Source organism: Phycodurus eques, chromosome 13 (genome assembly GCF_024500275.1).
Source record: "Phycodurus eques isolate BA_2022a chromosome 13, UOR_Pequ_1.1, whole genome shotgun sequence".
Lineage (NCBI taxonomy): Eukaryota > Metazoa > Chordata > Actinopteri > Syngnathiformes > Syngnathidae > Phycodurus > Phycodurus eques.
Window position 1 is genome coordinate 4,183,826 of NC_084537.1, and position 19,931 is coordinate 4,203,756.

At 46.0% G+C, this 19,931-nt stretch overlaps 1 protein-coding gene across 1 annotated transcript in view; it reads right to left on the reverse strand.

Annotated features, from left to right (window-relative positions):
- The window catches only part of LOC133411983 (extended synaptotagmin-2-like), a 52,825-nt gene that overhangs the window by 16,981 nt on the left and 15,913 nt on the right, over positions 1-19,931 (reverse strand). Inside the window, exons 7-15 of the mRNA XM_061694913.1 lie at positions 17,166-17,255; positions 13,674-13,729; positions 11,243-11,363; positions 10,979-11,155; positions 10,767-10,849; positions 9,968-10,016; positions 9,637-9,726; positions 9,461-9,556; positions 3,707-3,781 (exon numbers count right to left, since the gene is read on the reverse strand). Coding sequence (XP_061550897.1) covers positions 3,707-3,781; positions 9,461-9,556; positions 9,637-9,726; positions 9,968-10,016; positions 10,767-10,849; positions 10,979-11,155; positions 11,243-11,363; positions 13,674-13,729; positions 17,166-17,255 — 837 coding nt within the window. The remainder of the gene's footprint in view (positions 1-3,706; positions 3,782-9,460; positions 9,557-9,636; positions 9,727-9,967; positions 10,017-10,766; positions 10,850-10,978; positions 11,156-11,242; positions 11,364-13,673; positions 13,730-17,165; positions 17,256-19,931) is intronic.

Consider the following 19,931-nt stretch of genomic DNA (forward strand, 5'->3'; position numbering starts at 1 on the left):
ACAGTCCAAGACTGATTCTTGAGAACACCACACTGACTAAACCAGACTGTAATGTACAGGAAACCCAGACATTGCACAGCCGGCCCGCCGTGTAACTATTTGCGTGATCACTCAAAAAAGCTAGCTGCTAATGCTAACAAAAACAAGCATACGTGACACGTGACGTCAGCCGTGCGATTCCCACAACGCAATGTGGATTTTTTTTATTGCAATAATTAATTAGTTTTTTTTTTTTAATTAGTTGGTTTTTATTGCAATAATTAATTAGTTGGTTAGTTGATTTGAAGGCAATTTGAAGCCAGTTTGAAGCATGTTAGAAGTCGAGATGGCACCTAAATCTTAAAACGGAATTGAAGGCAAGATGATTTGGAATTAGTTATGATTTGATTTTAAGTCAGTTTGAAGCAAGATTGTCGTACGTTAGAAAATAAAATGTTTTTATCTTATTGCAAACACAATGGACTGGTGGTGGGGCTCGAAGGCGAGCGCCTGGTGGCCGGGCCTGCACGCATGGGGCCCGGCCGGGCACAGCCCGAAAGGGTAACGTGGGTCCCCCTTCCCATGGGCTCACCACCTGTGGGAGGGGCCATAGGGGTCGGGTGCAGTGTGAGCTGGGCGGTGGCCGAAGGCGGGGACCTTGGCAATCCGATCCCCGGCTACAGAAGCTGGCTCTAGGGACGTGGAATGTCACCTCTCTGGCAGGGAAGGAGCCCGAGCTGGTGTGTGAGGTAGAGAAGTTCCGACTAGATATGGTCGGACTCGCCTCCACACACAGCTTGGGCTGTGGTACCAGTCCTCTCGAGAGGGGTTGGACTCTCTTCCACTCTGGAGTTGCCCACGGTGAGAGGCGCCGAGCAGGTGCGGGTATATACTTATTGCCCCCCGGCTCGGCGCCTGTACGTTGGGGTTCACCCCGGTGGACGAGAGGGTAGCCTCCCTCAGCCTTCGGGTGGGGGGACGGGTCCTGACTGTTGTTTGTGCCTATGCACCAAACACCAGTTCAGAGTACCCACCCTTTTTGGAGTCCTTGGAGGGGGTGCTGGAGAGCGCTCCCGCTGGGGACTCAATTGTTCTGTTGGGGGACTTCAGTGCTCACGTGGGCAATGACAGTGAGACCTGGAAGGGCGTTATTGGGAGGAACGGCCCCCCCGATCAGAACCCGAGCGGTGTTCTGTTATTGGACTTCTGTGCTCGTCACGGATTGTCCATAACGAACACCATGTTCAAGCATAAGGGTGTCCACATGTTTACTTGGGACCAGGACACCGTAGGTCGCAGTTCGATGATCAACTTTGTGGTCGTGTCATCGGACTTGCGGCCGCATGTCTTGGACACTCAGGTGAAGAGAAGGGCGGAGCAGTCAACTGATCATCACCTGGTGTTGGGTTGGCTCCAATGGTGGGGGAAGATGCTGGTCCGACGTGGCAGGCCCAAACGTATTGTGAGGGTCTGCTGGGAATGTCTGGCAGAATCCCCTGTCAGAAGGAGTTTCAACTCCCACCTCCGACAGAACTTTGCTCATGTTCCGGGGTCGGCCGCCTCAGCAATGGAGGCGTGGAACATGGTCCATTCGGACTCGATGTTCCCCGCCTCCATTGCTGAGGCGGCCGACCGGAGCTGTGGCCGTAAGGTGGTCGGTGCCTGTCGTGGCGGCAATCCCCGAACTTTTTGGTGGACACCAATGGTGAGGGATGCCGTCAAGCTGAAGAAGGAGTCCTATTGGGCCTTTGTGGCCTGTGGGACTCCTGAGGCAGCTGATGGGTACCGGCTGGCCAAGCGGAATGCAGTTCTGGTAGTCGCTGAAGCAAAAACTCGGGCATGGGAGGAGTTCGGTGAGCCCATGGAGAAAGACTTCCGGACGGCTTTGAGGAAATTCTGGTCCACCATCCGGCGTCTCAGGAGAGGAAAGCAGTGCACCACCAACACTGTGTATAGTGGGGATGGGGCGCTGCTGACCTCGACTCGGGATGTTGTGAGTCGGTGGGGAGAATACTTCGAAGACCTCCTCAATTCCACCGACACGCCTTCCCATGAGGAAGCAGAGTGTGGGTTCTCTGAGGCGGGCTCTCCTATCTCTTGGTTTGAGGTCACCGAGGTAGTTAAAAAGCTCCTCGGTGGCAGGGCCCCGGGGGTGGATGAGATTCGCCCGGAGTTCCTAAAGGCTCTGGATGTTGTGGGGCTGTCCTGGTTGACACGCCTCTGCAACATTGCATGGACATCGGGGACAGTGCCTCTGGATTGGCAGACTGGGATGGTGGTCCCCCTTTTTAAGAAGGGGGACCGGAGGGTGTGTTCCAACTACTGCTCAGCCTCCCTGGTAAGGTCTATTCAGGGGTGCTGGAGAGGAGAGTCCGTCGGGAAGTCGAATCTTAGATTCAGGAGGAGCAGTGTGGTTTTCGTCCTGGCCGTGGAACAGTGGCCCAGCTGTACACCCTTGGCAGGGTCCTCGAGGGTGCATGGGACTTAATCCAACCAGTCTACATGTGTTTTGTGGACTTGGAGAAGGCGTTCGACCGTGTCCCTCGGGGAGTCCTGTGGAGGGTGCTTCGGGATTATGGGGTACCGAACCCCCTGATACGGGCTGTTCGGTCCCTGTACGACCGGAGTCAGAGTTTGGTCCGCATATCCGGCAGTAAGGCGGACTCGTTCCCGGTGAGGGTTGGACTCCGCCAAGGCTGCCCTTTGTCACTGATTCTGTTCATAACTTTTATGGACAGAATTTCTCGGCGCAGCCGAGGCGTAGAGGGGTCCGGTTTGGTGGCCTCATTATTGCATCTGTGCTTTTTGCTGATGATGTGGTTCTGTTGGCTTCATCAAGCCGTGAGCTCCAACCTCTCACTGGAGCAGTTCGCAGCCGAGTGTGAAGCGGCTGGGATGAGAATCAGCACCTCCAAATCTGAGACCATGGTCCTCAGTCGGAAAAGGGTGGCATGCCCTCTCCAGGTCGGGGATGAGATCCTGCCCCAAGTGGAGGAGTTCAAGTGTCTTAGGGTCTTGTTCACGAGTGAGGGAAGAATGGAACGGGAGATGGACAGGCGGATCGGTGCAGCGTCTGCAGTGATGCAGACTTTGTATCGGTCCGTTGTGGTAAAGAAGGAGCTAAGCCGAAAGGCGAAGCTCTCAATTTACCGGTCGATCTTCGTTCCTACCCTCACCTATGGTCATGAGCTGTGGGTCGTGACCAAAAGAACGCGACAAGCGGCCGAAATGAGTTTCCTCCGCAGGGTGTCCGGGCTCTCCCTTAGAGATAGGGTGAGAAGCTCGGTCTTCCGGGAGGATCTCAGAGTAGAGCCACTGCTCCTCCGCATTGAGAGGAGCCAGATGAGGTGGCTGGGGCATCTGATTCGGATGCCTCGCGGACGCCTCCCTGGTGAGGTGTTCCGGGCACGTCCCACCGGGAGGAGACCCCGGGGACGACCCAGGACACGCTGGAGAGACTACGTCCTTCGGCTGGCCTGGGAACGCCTCGGGATCCCCCTGGAAGAGCTGGACGAAGTGCCTGGGGAGAGGGAAGTCTGGGCGTCCCTGCTAAAGCTACTGCCCCAGCGACCCGACCCGGATAAGCGGTAGAAAATGGATGGATGCAAACACAATTTAAGACAGTTTAGCGCTAGTTTGTTTCTTTCTTGAAGTTAATTTCAAACATGTTTGATGTTTTTAAATCTGTGCATTCCATATGAATGTCATGCAAATAGACTTTGCTCACCTTGCTCTCGTGGGACTTGTGACCCACTCTGAGCTGGACAAATGGACTCGGATCACTGGTCACTTTTTTCCCGGCCTGCACAGCACAGACAAAAGAGGTTATAAAAGCGGAAGCGCTGACGATGATGATAATGATGACCACTCACATGCACATTACATGCCGATCGACAATTCAAATGCTTTTTATTATATAATCAAGGACAAAGGATGTTCTCAGTGAGGATTCAAAACACAGGAGGTGAAAAGAACACAAAGCAGAAACACTGATAACACATCAAGATGAAGTTAACATGTTAGTTATGTGAACAGAGCCAGGACACAATTTTTGTTATTAATCCACACGTACACAAGTATTTTTTTAAATTCTCGCTGTAGGAAGAAAAAACAGTTCGTGTTGGTGCTATAACTAACCCCTAGCTATTAGGCTACTTGAGCCAATCAGAAAACAAAAGAAAGTACTGAACAGCTGATGGTAAAAACAATTTCAGGTATCTATTTGACTTTGCCTTCCTGGAAAAGGCCCACCTCCTTCCTGACGGCAGTACCCAAAGTTGTGTGAAAAGAGGTTGGTGGGGGTCTGCTAGGATCGCCTTGGCCCTCTGAATACACCTAACTTGGTAGACCTGGCTGAGATCAGCAAGATCAACCTCAATGATCTTTCGACATTGTTTAACAACACTTCCCAGCTTGTTTTTATTGACTAGTCTTGAGATTGCCAAACCAACAAATTATAGAAAAAGTGAGTATAGACTCAACAAATGAGGAATAGAACATTTCATAAGAGAGCTGTCAATATAAAAAGTCCTCAACTTCCCAAAAAACGGAACAGTCTCTGGTTGACGTTAGAAATGTTGTGTGTAGGCCTCGAAAGTCATCTTGGGATCCAGAATAGCGTCCAAATACTTGTACTGGCTGACTGTCTATGATGAACGTTTTATAATGGTAGATGGCATGGTAGGTGGATTCCTACAGAAATCAAACTGCATGTCTTTGGTCTAAGTCACATTAAGTTGTAGAAAAATACTCCTCACACCATTTACTACAATAATTCAAGACAGGGCCATGGCCCAACTCATGCTCAAAAACACATTCCGAAAGCCTCTCCAAAGTCATATTTTGTTCCAATGTTTTCTTGGAGGAACTAATCTGTGTGTGTGTGTGTGTGTGTGTGTGTGTGTGTGTGCGCACGCGCGCTTCCTGGTGTGGTCCCTGTGCGCGTGGTTACCTTGAAGGCCTTATCAAGCGAGGCCTTTTCAGCACCCCCTGGTTGAACTCTAATGGATTAGACTAAGGGATGGAGGCCATAAAGAGAGCCAACACACACACATAGATATGTTTATATATATATATATATATATATATATATATATATATATACACACATATAGATAGATTGATATATATATACACATACACACACACGCACCAGCAAATTATTAGGGAAGAGCATGCAGGGAGGAGGAGACACACACAGACAACACACTTGATTCGTGAATATATCCAATTAACACATTTATTAATAAGTAACATGGAATTGCTATTTGTGGCTGACATATTCAACTGAGCTGAGCCATGACCAGATTGTACAGTCACAGTGGTTGTTTGAGATAGGAGTTGAATTCGTTCCATGACCACACTACCAACTCAAAACACTCAAATCACCCTTCCCCATTGAAATGAATGGAAATGCCATTAATCTGTTCCAGCCTCCTGAAAAAAACTAAATTTTTTTGTAGTTTTTTTTTTTTTAAAGGAAAATAACAATGTACTTCTAAAAACATATATTAATGACAGTTTCATTCGTTGCAGCTACTTCTGGCATGTGCAACTTAGCCACCGGGGGCCAGTATAATACCATCATAGAGACATAAACAAAGAAGAGTTTCAGAACTACTGTAAGTGACTCCCTAAGCTGCAGTAATATTACTTGTTTTTCACGGAGGATAAAGAATACCTACCTCTGATAGTGAGGATTTCTATATTTTCTGTCAACATATATTGATTGTGTTCCGTTGCCTAAAGCATTAACACCGCGACTATCGATGCTATTCGTTAGCATGTCTATATGGTTTTGCATTTCGTGTTAACATTAAGCTAGCGAAAGGAAACGTGTAGTTCTTTTAAATACACGCTGTGCAATTCTCTTTGTTGGGAAGTAAGTTGCGCTCACCGACACCTTACATCATTCGTATCTGAAATTTTTTTCTCACAAGTCAAATCAAAAAATTGGCGGAACGACGGCTCGTATCTTGAATAACTCGTAGGTCGAGTCACTCTTATCTCAATGTACCACTGTAGCGCCACATTTGGAAAAACTATTCTGTACGCATTTGGAGATACCATCCTTAATGATCATTGGACAGAGACAATATTGACACCGATGAATATAAATGTTGACGTCGGCCACAAAGCAGCTCGTAAGCAGTTCAAGAGACCAAAGTGTGAAAGCCCAACAAAATGACAATTTATGTTTTACAGTTGGACATAATTTGGGTATATTTCTTTGAGGAATCAAGTGCAGCCTTCGGAGAGGAAGGAAGAAGTCAGCTGAGAACATTTTGTTTAAAAATAATCAAAAATAGACCACGGAATCACATAAAAATGACAAGAACTCATTCAAAGGACAAACTCAGCAAACCGTTGTTTTTTCTTTAGTTTTAGCGTTTTAACATGGACAAATGAGTCCGGACCTTAATTAGCGTAATTTTTCATCTTAATTTGCTTTAGGAAGTAATTGTTACATAATGGATTAATACATGCCAAAAGTATGAATTACGTATTAAGTATGAAGTATTACGTATGAATATATATGATCTAATTCCCTGGAGCAGAATTCTTTTCGTAAGTTATAAGCAAAAACCCGGGCATGGGAGGAGTTCGGTGAGGCCATGGAGAAAGACTTCCGGACGGCTTCGAGGAAATTCTGGTCCACCATCCGGCGTCTCAGGAGGGGGAAGCAGTGCACCATCAACACTGTGTATAGTGGGGATGTGGCGCTGCTGACCTCGACTCGGGACGTTGTGAGCCGGTGGGGAGAATACTTCGAAGACCTCCTCAGTTCCACCGACACGCCTTCCCATGAGGGAGCAGAGTCTGGGTTCTCTGAGGCGAGCTCTCCTTTCTCTGGAGTTGAGGTCACCGAGGTGGTTAAAAAGCTCCTCGGTGGCAAGGCACCGGGGGTGGATGAAATTCGCCCGGAGTTCCTCATGGCTCTGGAGGTTGATGGGCTGTCCTGGTTGACACGCCTCTGCAAAATCGCGTGGACATCGGGGACAGTGCCTCTGGATTGGCAGACTGGGGTGGTGGTCCCCCTTTTTAAGAAGGGGGAACGGAGGGTGTGTTCTAACTACAGGGGGATCACACTCCTCAGACTCCCTGGTAAGGTCTATTCAGGGGTGCTGGAGAGGAGGGTCCGTCGGGAAGTTGAATCTCAGATTTAGGGGGAGCAGTGTGGTTTTCGTCCTGGCCGTGGAACAGTGGCCCAGCTGTACACCCTTGGCAGGGTCCTCGAGGGTGCATGGGACTTAATCCAACCAGTCTACATGTGTTTTGTGGACTTGGAGAAGGCGTTAGACCGTGTCCCTCGGGGGGTCCTGTGGGGGGCGCGGGGTACCGAACCCCCTGATACGGGCTGTTCGGTCCCTGTACGACCGGAGTCAGAGTTTGGTCCGCATATCCGGTAGTAAGTCGGACTCGTTTCCGGTGAGGGTTGGACTCCGCCAAGGCTGCCCTTTGTCACCGATTCTGTTCATAACGTTTATGGACAGAATTTCTTGGGGCAGCCGAGGTGTAGAGGGGGTCCGGTTTGGTGGCCTCAGTATTGCATCTCTGCTTTTTGCTGATGATGTGGTTCTGATGGCTTCATCAAGCCGTGACCTCAAACTCTCACTGGTGCAGTTCGCAGCCGAGTGTGAAGCGGCTGGGATGAGAATCAGCACCTCCAAATCTGAGACCATGGTCCTCAGTCGGAAAAGGCTGGCGTGCCCTCTCCAGGTCGGGGATGAGATCCTGCCCCAAGTGGAGGAGTTCAAGTATCTTGGGGTCTTGTTCACGAGTGAGGGAAGAATGGAACGGGAGATCAACAGGCGGATCGGTGCAGCGTCTGCAGTGATGCGGATTTTGTATCGAGCCGTTGTAGTAAAGAAAGAGCTAAGCCGAAAGGCGAAGCTCTCGATTTACCGGTCGATCTACGTTCCTACCCTCACCTATGGTCACGAGCTGTGGGTCGTGACCGAAAGAACGAGATCCCGGATACAAGCGGCCGAAATGAGTTTCCTGCACAGGTTGTCCAGGCTCTCCCTTAAGGGATAGGGTGAGAAGCTCGGTCATCCGGGAGGATCTCAGAGTAGAGCTGCTGCTCCTTCACATCGAGAGGAGGTGTTCCGGGCACGTCCCACAGGGAGGAGACCCAGGGGATGACCCAGGACACGCTGGAGAGACTGCGTCCTTCGGCTGGCCTGGGAACGACTCGGGATCCCGCCGGAAGAACTGGATGAAGTGGCTGGGGAGAGGGAAGTCTGGGCGTCCCTGCTAAAGCTACTGCCCCCGCGAACAGACCTCGGATAAGCGGTAGAAAATGGATGGATGGATGGAAGTTATAAGGTGATGTTAACCAGTGGATTACAGTAAATGTTATATGATCTATACATGACATCTCAATAGCTTGTTTACAAATACGAGGTGTGACCATAAAAAAAAAACAAGACGGCAACCGCGACGCACTGAAGAACCCAAGTCATTCAAAAGTTTAAATATAGTCAACCTGAATTTAGGAATTGGAGCATTGTGGATATTGTCTGCTCAAAATTCAGCTTGAAATCTTCTTTCTATAATTGCCACAAATCTGTTCGTGTATGTAATGGATAATTTTGATTTAATTTTTGTTGAATTATGTCTATTCCATATTCTAATTATTTAGATTGTTTTAAAACAGTGCCACTACGGTTAAATCCATCACTGTAGACTTAAAGGAGGAATTGGTTATGTGCAACGCATGCAGTGGGAAGTCAGGCATTCCCGCCTGCGACTCACAAACAAGCTGCGGTAGAGTGACGCCGTGTTCTCGCAGAACACCAAACCGGCAGCGCGCCGCTCGGAAAGGTGCCCGCTGCCCACGTTGCCCTCGAACACGTTCTTCACGTGCGACAGGAAAAGGAAAAGGAGGAAAGAGAAGCAGAGGAAAGAGGAAGAAGATGTTGTAGCGATGTCCATTCACGAGGAAAAGGACTAAACAAAGTGCAGTATTTGATAACAAAGTGAGGAAGATTCCAGATGATGCATAGAGGAGAACGTTGGTCCTGGCACAAGTTTTTGGTCAAATGTGAAGATAAAATGAAAATAAATGTGATGCCTCTGTCCAAACAAACTCAAACTTATTAATTACTGCATGAAACTATATCAATTTTAGGTGTTAGTTAGACCATGTTTGTCACAAATTCAAGCACTTTTTCAACTCAAAATCATTAAATCTGATACTTTGATTCAAGAATTTCAAGCCTCAGTTTGAACCCTATGTGTAAAGTGTAACACAAAGTTTCAAATATTATGATTTCAATAAATCTACTTGATATTTTGTCTTTCCTAAGCATTTAATAATAGTTTGATGGAGGATTATAATAGCATGTATCATATTAAAAACGATTGAAGCTGTTTATAAGTGAAATTTCCTGTGTGAAACTTCCTGTATATATTTTCAAATAATATCAGAATTTTACAGTTATAAAATCAAACAACTATATACAATGATTTGTCTCACCGGCAGATTTCTCGCAGAGTCCAAGAAGACGACGAGCAGCGCGGACGAGAGGCCGTCATTGGCTTTGCCGCGGTCGGCGCGGATGGTGGACAGAGCCTGACAAGCAGGGTGCAAAGAAGGGAAGTGACATCACAACACAAGAGGAAGGAGCTACTGGAGGCCTCCTGATTCCTCACCTGGTCCAGCTTGTCGGGCGTGGACAGCAGAGACAACCACTCCAGCTTCAGATGCAACTTCCCAGAAGCCACGCCGTCCAGACTAAACCACTTGACACGCACAATACCATCATCAGTAATATTAGTCATTCTTCAACATTGAAACTAGTTTTGTCAGCCCATCTATGGTGTTTTGCATCGTGTGTTAGCATTAAGCTAGCGGAGGCACGGTGGTTGTATTAAAAACGCAAGACTTCATTCATCTCGGGGTTAACTTACTCCGTGTTTTCATGTAACTTACTTGCCGGGATAGCCCTCAGGTGTCAATCATGTTAGCCCACCCCCCACTTACCTCGTCCACCTTCCGCTCCTTGGCCAACTCGCCCAAGTCGATGGTCACGCTGGAATGACAACCACACAACAATTGTGGCCCTTGTGTTGATGTTGACACTGATGTTGTGGTGATGATATTGTGTTGTGCTGCTGTTGTGTTGCTATTGCGTTGATGTTGTCTGGACTTCATTTTTACACTGTTCTGCTGATCTTGTGTTATGTTGTGTTGGTAAAGTCTTGTTATTGTGTTGATGTTGCATTGATCGTGTTGACGTTGTGTCACGATGTAGTGGCGAAATGTTGCATTTACATTGCATTAATGTTGCATCAACGTTGCATTGATGTTGTGTATTGATAATTTGTTGACATTTTGACATGTTTATGTTGGTGTTGATATTGAATTGTATTTATGTTGTGTTGACATTGTGATCTTGTGGTATGTTATGATGCGTCGGTATTGTGTTATGGTGATGTTGCACTGACCTTGTGGTATGTTGAGTTGGTGACATGTTGATATCATATTATGTTGCTGTTGTGTTAATACTGTGTTGAAGTTGTGTTGCTGATGTGTTGACGATGTATTGAGTTTACATTGCGTTACTATTGTCTTGACGTTGTGTGGATATTGCACTGATTGTTGACTGTTGTTGTATTGATGCAGTGTTGATATTGTATTAACATTTGTTGTGTTAGTGATGTGTTGACATTGTATTGTTTTTATATTGTGTTGATGTTGTGTTTGTGTTGTATTGGTGTTAATGTTGTGTTGATATTACATTGATGTTGCATTAATCTTGTGTTATGTTATGTCGCGTTACCTTCCCAGCACATCGTCTTTGTCTGTGTCTTCGTCGTACAACTGGACCTCCAGATTCTGTCCGGCCGGGTCCATGACTTGCGCCTGCAACACACAACAGTCACCACGGCACAATCCGAAAACACTAGGGTCTTGTCATCTTACACGGCATTCAACTGCCTCCTTCTGGTCAGAGCGCACGCTGACAATTGCACAAATCTTCATTTTCCATACCTCGTACACGGCGTTCCACTTGGGGTTGACTGTCTCGTGGATGACTTTGCTCTGGAAGAGCTGGTTGCCCACCCGGATGACTCCGTAGGGGTCCGACTTGCCCTTGATGAGACCGCCCAGGAACTTGTCCTTGCCCAAAAGGTCCTGGGCCTCAATGAAATGGAGGCGCAGGATGCCCTGATGGCCGCGGGGTGAGTGTGTGAGCTCAAAAGAAGTCAGGAAAGGCGTGGGCGTGAATGTGTGCGTGTGTGGGTGCGTGCGTACTTTGGGCACGGGGAAGAGGAGGTGGTCCAGCTGAGCCTCGCCCACCAGAGGGATAGTGATGCGGTTGGGGAGCACCAGGAAGCTGTAGATGATGTCCTGGATCAGGTTGTCGCACAAACCGCTGGATGTGGATAAGAAGGGAGAATGACACTTAAACACAACACACAGAACAATAGAATAAAATACAAGACGATGCAATTTGCAGAAACTGCATGTGAATGCTGAAAAGCTGAAGCTGAATGGAAATGCTGTTGAAGAGAGTGTATGATATTGAAGGATATGAACAAATATGGAATTTTGTGTGAGCTGTCCTCAATGAGCAGACCATTTTAAAGTTTCAATTGGTTGAGAAATGTGAAAATTGGAAGTGAATAAGTTAAAAAATATTATATTAATATTATGTTTATATTGTGAAAACAGTAATGAGCTGAACAAATTGAAGTTGCAAGAGTTTAAATCAGTCAAGAAATTATTAAATTGAAGGTAGATATTTTGGGAATTTGGGGAATGTTAATGAGTTGAACAGTTTGAAGTTGGAATCGGTCAAGAAAATTGGAGGGAAATATGTAAAGAAAATTATTTGGAGCTTTTATTTTAAAGAAATTGGGAAAAAGATGAAATAGAAATGAGGTGAGCAGTTTTTAATTGGGTTTGAATCAGTCCAGAAATGTGTAAGTCGGAGGTAAACACTGTCTGCACAAATCTCTCTTTATTCCAAATTTTATTTGGAAAATATTTGGCTTTTGAGCTAAACAGTTTCAATTTGGAATGGTTTAAAACGAAATGTAGAAATTGGAGGCAAAAACAATTTTTAAAAAATCAAGTAATTTAAGCTGTTTTTGGTATGCAAGTTGCTTTGCTTAATGATTGTAAATCAACACGAAATAAATATGGTGCATATAATTGCAATTTTAATGGCGTCGTCACACAGTTATTCCTGAGATGACACCAAATTCCCACTAGAGGGCGCCATGTGCTACATACAGACGCTCAAAACTAATCAGACTCAGAATCAGAATCGTCTATTTGTCAAGTAAAACACACCTACTGTACTCGTGCGTTGTCTCTTCCTGTAACTGTACTGCACGCAGGAAAAGATCATTTTCGCTCTGAGTCAACTTACACACATACGAGCGATGGCATGTTCAGTTGCCCGGCAATATTTCTATATTAGGTGTGTTGACTTGGCAAGATATGTGCATTCCACATGGAAACACGCACACACACACACACACACACTCACTTTCTCTCGCTGCAAAACACACACACAAGCGGTCACGCACAGGTACGTTGGTACCCAAGCACGCAGATGCAGTCACGCACTCACACACACACAGTAAGTCAGTCAGTCACACAACTCCTACAAACGCACGCACACACGCTCACTCTCACAGAGACACATTCACGCACTCATTCAGTCACTCACACTTTTACAAACTCACATACGCGTACAGACACACACACACACATACACAAATATATTCATATCATTCACACATTCACCCGCACACACACACACACACAGGCACTCAAAAACGCACACTCAAAGAGGGCCCCATAAGCATTTGCACACACATGCACACAGGCCGAGCTTGAACGTGAAAAAGGGCGTGGCAATCACAGGTCACACTTGACTGCACACACGCCGACATGACACGACAAAAACCCATCAAACAAGGACGGCGACATTTCAAAAGGCGGTGCGCCCGGTGAAGCCAGTTCGTCTGTGGTGCAGACTAATAGGAAGTGAGCCGGAAACGCCCCTCACGTCCTCTCGCTCTCTTATTTATTCAAGAGGCCTCAAACTGTTGTTATCCCGCGACGACGCCGATGCTGTCGACCAGATAAAAGTCTTCAAAGCGTCTGAGGCATGCTGAAAAAATTCTAAACATCCGGATAAAAAGAAACTTGCGAGTGAGAATCTTGTACAGTATAGATGATCTGGGACTAAGCTTTTTGCAGGTAGATGCACGTGGGAGTTTTTTTCCCCCCTCAAAATTCTGCAACAAAACTAGATCAGAACAGTGTATTACTTTTTTTTTTTTTTTTTTTTTTTTACCATCTTATTCAGCCAATTTTAGGTACCCTACCACTCCTGGAAAGAGTGTCAAAGTGTCACAGGTACGTTGGTACCCACACACACATATTGCATTCACGCACTCACTCACACATACACACGTGCACACAAATACCACCACTTACCACTAGTACTGTTACTTTGGTACCCTTCACAACTTTTGACCAAGGAAATGCAACAACAACAACAACAAAAAAACATGCTTCGGTGAACCAAACTGTATGTCGCGAAGGAAAAATCCTGCTCTGATGATCAGCATGAAAGGAGATTCAAAGTCTGCCAAACACTGTTAGGACGAACGAACTCTGCCAAGAGCTAAACGAATTGAATCCCGACAATAATCCTGACACATACTTGATCCCGGGAATGTCCAGCATGTTGGTCAGGCCTGTCCAGTTGATGTCCAGAAGCTGCAAGACAAAAAGACATAATATATAAAACATTTAGATTGTTGTGATTTATTTTGGACATAATTCTTGAATTGGTATACCTAATGAATTGGCCTGTACATGCAGTGATGATGTAATCATCGTGTGTGTGTGTGTGTGTGTGTGTGTGTGTAGGTGTTTGAATGTCTTTTAAAAGATGACATTACAAGGATGTTGCATGCCCGTGTGTGTGTGCATGTGTGTGTCTGTGTTTGTGTTTAAACAGTTGACATCACAAGATGGTTGTGTGTGTGTCTTTTTTAAAAGCCAACATAAAAAGGACGTTGCTTGTGTGCGTGTGCACGCATGAGTGTATCTTTAAAAAGCTGACATCACAAGGACATTTAGTGTGTGCGTGTGTATATGTGTATGTGTCTATTAAAAGCTGACATCACAATGATGTTGTGAGTGTCCCTGCGTTGTAAAAATTGACATCACAAGGTTGCGTGTGTGTATGTGTGTGTGTGTGTGTGTGTGTGTGTGTGTGTGTGTGTGTGTGTGAGTGCGTGAGTGCGTGCGCGTGTTAATACAAGGCAAAGCAAGACTGTGAGTCAGCAGCTGAGAGATTCCGCATGTCGGCAAAGCTGGAAAAGATCAGACATCAAGCTTAACGGCGTCACGGTTCGACTGCACAGTATCGGCTCCATGATAGGATGCAAAAGAAATGGTACAGTTACTTTGATACCCTTCACAACTTTCGACAATGTAAATGCAAAATATATATATATTTTTTTAATTGTGCCAAACGGAACAAAACTGTGTCTGGCGCTGCCATTTAGGGACCCAAAGAAAGCAGGGCAGAGCGCCAAAAAGTGCTCGGTTACCCTTCACAGCTTTGACAATGCAAAAAAGTCAAGCTTTTTGCTTCTTTTGTCAATTCTTCAATTTGCGTAACACATACAGAGGTTTTAAATTACAGTACTCAAAGGTGCTACAAAGACTACAAATAATAGCAACAATACAAAAAGATAAATAAAACTATGGTATATACAGTATAAAAAGTATTAATTGAATGTGCAAAATAAAAGATCAGGCAACGTGTGCAACATAGTCAAGGCCAGAGAACCAAGGCAAATAAGACAAATAAATTAGATGGCAAAACCCCAATGCTGCTGAAAGTGTCTGGTGTGACCCTGAAAGTGTGTGTGTGTGTGTGTGTGTGTGTATGTATGTGGGGCGTCAGAGTTCAGCTGGGCAGAGGACAGAAGAGGTAGAGGGAGAAGAGCGGGCAGACAGATCAGATTCCTGACAGCCTGATGAATAAAACTGTCTTTGAGTCGGCTAGTCCTGGCCCGCAGACTCCGCAGTCTCCTCCCTGATGGCAGCAGACTGAAGCGGCTGTGTGATGGCTGGTGGCATCCCCCGCTACGCGGAGGGCTTTGCGGGTGAGGTGAGTGCTGTAAATGTCCTGCAGGGAGGAAAGAGAAGTTCCGATGATCTTCTCAGCTGCCCACACTATGCGATGGAGAGTCTTGCGGCAGGATGCGGTGAGGGCTCCGTACCACACAGTGATTCAATTGGTCAGGATGCTCTCTATGGTCCCTCTGTAGAACAAGCACATGATGGGGGTCGGGGCTCTGGCTCTTCTCAGCTTGCGCAGGAAGTAGAGATGCTGGTGAGCTTTCTTGCCCAGTGATGAGGTGTTGCTCGTCCAGGAGAGATCCTCTGTGATGTGCACTCCCGGGAACTTGGTGCTGCGCACTCTCTCCGCCACAGCACCGTTGATGTTCAAGGGAGCATGCTGGCAGTGCGCTCTCCTGAAGTCCACAACAATATCCTTGTTTTTTTTCCACATTTAGGGAGAGATTGTTGTCTGCGCACCACCCGGCCAGGCGGCTCACCTCGCTCCTGTAGTCTGTCTCGTCCCCGTTGCTGATGAGACCCACCAAAGTTGTGTCTGCAAACTTAATGAAGAGGTTGGAGCTGTATGTCAGTGTGCAGTCATAGGTCAGCAGGGTGAAGAGGAGGGGGCTCAACAAACAACCTTGAGGGGCCCCCGTGTTCAGAGTGATGGTGCTGGATGTGTTGCTGCCGACCCGTACTGCCTGCGATCTCCCTGTCAGAAAGTCCAGCAGCCAGTTACACATCGAAGTGTTGCACCCCAGCTGGTCCAGTTTGTAGATCAGTTGTTGAAGGATGATGGTATTGAATGCTGAGCTGAAGTCTATGAACAGCAGTCTGACATATGAGTCCTTAGAGTTCAGGTGTATGAGGGCAGAGTGGAGGGGAGTGGAGACGGCGTCATCGGTTGACTGGTTGGACCGATATGCAAACTGAAACGGGTCCGGGGGGGCGGGGGGGGACTTGATGTGGTGCATGACTAGCCGCTCGAAGCACTTCATTCTTAACTGTAAAGTAATTCTACACTGAACCAAACGGTGTCTAGCTTTGTCCTTTAGGTACCACAACACGGAGGTAGGGTGTCAAAAAAAGGTACAGTTACTTTGGTACCCTCAACATTTTTTGACAATGGAAATGCATTACATGTCATGCCAAAATGAACCATATTGTGTCTAGCGCCACTCTTTAGGTACCCCAAACCTTTGAAAGTGTGCCAAAAACTGGTACAGTGACTTTGGCACCCTTCACAATGCAAATTAATGTGTTGGCAAAGTGAAACGAGACCCATTTGAAGTTTTAATTGGTTTGTGAGCGAGAGTGTTCCAGCATTCAAATCTCAGATGAGGGCTTCCAATTATGTGACATCAATCAAAATGTTTGCTATGCGAAACCTACACACACAAACTGACAAATGGCAGATAATGGACAACTCTTTAAAAAAGGCTTCACACTGTTTATTGCCACTCCTAGCTGAAGTCTACTTTCAAACTAAACATAAAACAAAGAATTACACCTAATTTTTATCCTATTAAGTCAGCTAGCTTAATGCTAATGGTCACACATAATGGGAAACACCATAGACAGGCTAAGGAAAAGTTTGTATGTAGCGGGGCTTCAAGCAATGGCTAATGGCGAATTTTGAAATGGTGAAGCAACACATGGACAGACAAGATAACTTTATTCACAGTCATATTCTTTATCCTCCGCAAAGAATGACGATGGTCATATGTCTGTATTATACTGCCCCCGAGTGGCTGAGGCGCGCTCACCAGAAGGAGCAGCACAATGTCCATTGAATTGAAGCAAAAAGTGTGGCAAAGATGCCAGCTTGTTGTAGCTTAGCACTTCCCGCTCAGTGTTGTCTCCAAACATGTCTCCACAAAACAACGTCATGTCTGCCTTTGAGGTTTTAGCTATTTAAATCATTCCCGGTGGGTTATGATATCGAGGAGGACATCTGCAGGAAGGAAGTCTGCGATCAGGGAGGAGAAATGTGCTGATAGTGTTGGGAAAGGAAAAGGAGGGGGAAGAGGAGGAGGAGGAGGAGACGAAGAAGAAGATATATGATGTGACTTACCGGTTTCTTGAGGAAGAAGACGGAGAGCGCGCCAATGAGAGGCATGTCTCCAAGGAGAGGCTCCATCACCACACGCATCACGCCATGAAGCTAAACAACAAGACAACAACACTTGTCATCATTTTTATTTTTAAATACTCAGGATAATAAATGTCTCAAGGCCAAACAGGAAAACATTAAATGCTAATGAATAAATAAATAATCAACACAAAATGCTAAAAATACAATAACAAATGCTGACCATGAAATGCGGAAAAATAAATGCTAAATACTAAATGAACAAAACAATTATAAATACGCTAAACAAGAAATGCTAAAAATGATAACAAAAATAAAGGCCAAGTATTAAATGCTAAACACTACATGTTAAAAATGCTTACAAAATAAAGGGTAAATAATATCCATCCATCCATCCATTTTCTGAGCCGCTTATCTACACAAGGGTCACAGGAGTGCTGGAGCCTATCCCAGCTATCATCGGGCAGGAGGCGGGGTACACCCTGAACTGGTTGCCAGCCAATCGCAGGGCACATACAAACAAACAACCATTCGCACTCACATTCACACCTACGAGCAATTTAGAGTCTCCAATTCATGCATGTTTTTGGGATGTTGGAGGAAACCGGAGTGCCTGGAGAAAACCCACGCAGGCACGGGGAGAACATGCAAACTCCACACAGGCGGGGTCGGGATTTGAACCCCGGTCCTCAGAAATATTAGACAGACGCTCTAAATAAAGACTATATACTAAGTGCCCAAAATGAAATGCTAAATACAAAGTCGGGGAGTTCTGTGGGAGGTGCTTCGGGGGTACGGGGTACCAAACCCCCTGATACAGGCTGTTCGGTCCCTGTACAACAAGTGTCAGAGTTTGGTCCGTATTGCTGGCAGTAAGTCGGACTCGTTTCCGGTGAGGGTTGGACTCCTCCAAGGCCAACCCTTTGTCACTGATTCTGTTCATAACTTTTATGGACAGAATTTCTAGGCGCAGCCGAAGTGTAGAGGGTCCGGTTTGGTGGCCTCAGTATTGCATCTCTGCTTTTTGCAGACGATGTGGTTCTGTTGGCTTCATCAAGCCGTGATCGCCAACTCTCGAGCGGTTCGCAGCCGAGTGTGAAGCGGCTGGGATGAGAATCGCCACCTCCAAATCTGAGACCATGCTCCTCAGTCGGAAAAGGGTGGAGTGCCCTCTCCGGGTCGAGGATGAGATGCTGCCCCAAGTGAAGGAGTTCAAGTATCTTGGGGTCTTGTTCACGAGTGAGGGAAGAATGTAACGGGAGATCGACAGGCGGATCGGTGCAGTCTGCAGTGATGCGGACTTTGCATCGGTCCATTTTGATGCATCGGTCCATTGTGATTTAGAAGGAGCTAAGCCAAAAGGCAAAGCTCTCAATTTACCGGTCGATCTACGTTCCTACACTCACCTTTGGTCACGAGCTGTGGGTCGTGACCGAAAGAACAAGGTCCCGGTTACAAGCGGCCGAAATGGGCTCTCCCTTAGAGATAAGGTGAGAAGCTTGGTCATCCGGGAGGGGCTCAGAGTAGAACCGCTAGTCCTCCACATTGAGAAGAGCCAGATGAGGTGGCTTGGGCATCTGATTAGGATGCCTCCTGGATGCTGCCCCCAGTGAGGTGTTCTGGGCACATCCCACCGGGAGGAGACCCCGGGACACGCTGGAGAGACTACGTCTCTCGGCTGGCCTGGGAACGCCTCGGGATCCCCTCGGAAGTGTTAGATGAAGTGGCTGGAGAAAGGGAAGGCTGGGCCTCCCTGCTAAAGCTACTTCCCCGCAACCCAACCTCAGATAAGCGGAGGGAAATGGATGGATGGATGAATGGATGGATGGATAGGAAATGCTAAAAGTGCGTAACATGAAATGTTAAAAATGCTATTAAATATAAAGGCTAAGTAATAAATGTCAAATTAAATGCTAAAAATGCTAACAAAAAAAGGCTAAGTATTAAATGCCAAAAATGTTATTTTAAAAATACTAACTAAAAATTAAACACCAAAAATGCTAAAAACAAAACAAAAATAACGAAGAAAAAAAAGGCAAAGCACTAAATACTAAAAATACTCATGAAATAAAGGCTATGTATTAAATGCTAAAATAATTAAAGTGAAACAAATCTAAAATAATAAAAATAAAGGTTAAGTACTAATTGCTAAAAATTAAGTACTAAAATGCTAACAAAGTAAATGCTAAATACTAAACACTCCTGCTTTTTGGAGGGAGAAATATTTACGAGAGGTGGTCAGAAAACTCGCTAAATTCAACAACCGACTGGCTAAGTTTGTAAAGTACACACGTGGACAAAATTGTTGGTACCCCTCTGTTAATGAAAGAAAAACCCACAGTGGTCACAGAAATAACTTGAATCTGACAAAAAATATATATATATTAAAATTAACCAATGAAAATCAGACATTGCATTTGAATTGTGGTTCAACAGGATTATTTTAAAAAACAAACTCATGAAATGGGCCTGGGGAAAAAAATTATAGTACCCTTAATATGTTGTTGCACAACCTTTTGAGGCAATCACTGCACTCAAACAATTTTTTTATTTTCAATAAGACTTCTGCACCTCTCAGCACATATTTTGGCCCACTCTTCATGAGCAAACTGCTCCAGCTGTCTCAAGTTTGAAGGGTGTTTTCTCCAAACGGCATGTTTCAGCTCCTTCCATAAATGTTCAATAGGATTTAGATCAGGGCTCATAAAAGGCCACGTCAGAATAGTTCGATGTTTTGATCTTAACCTT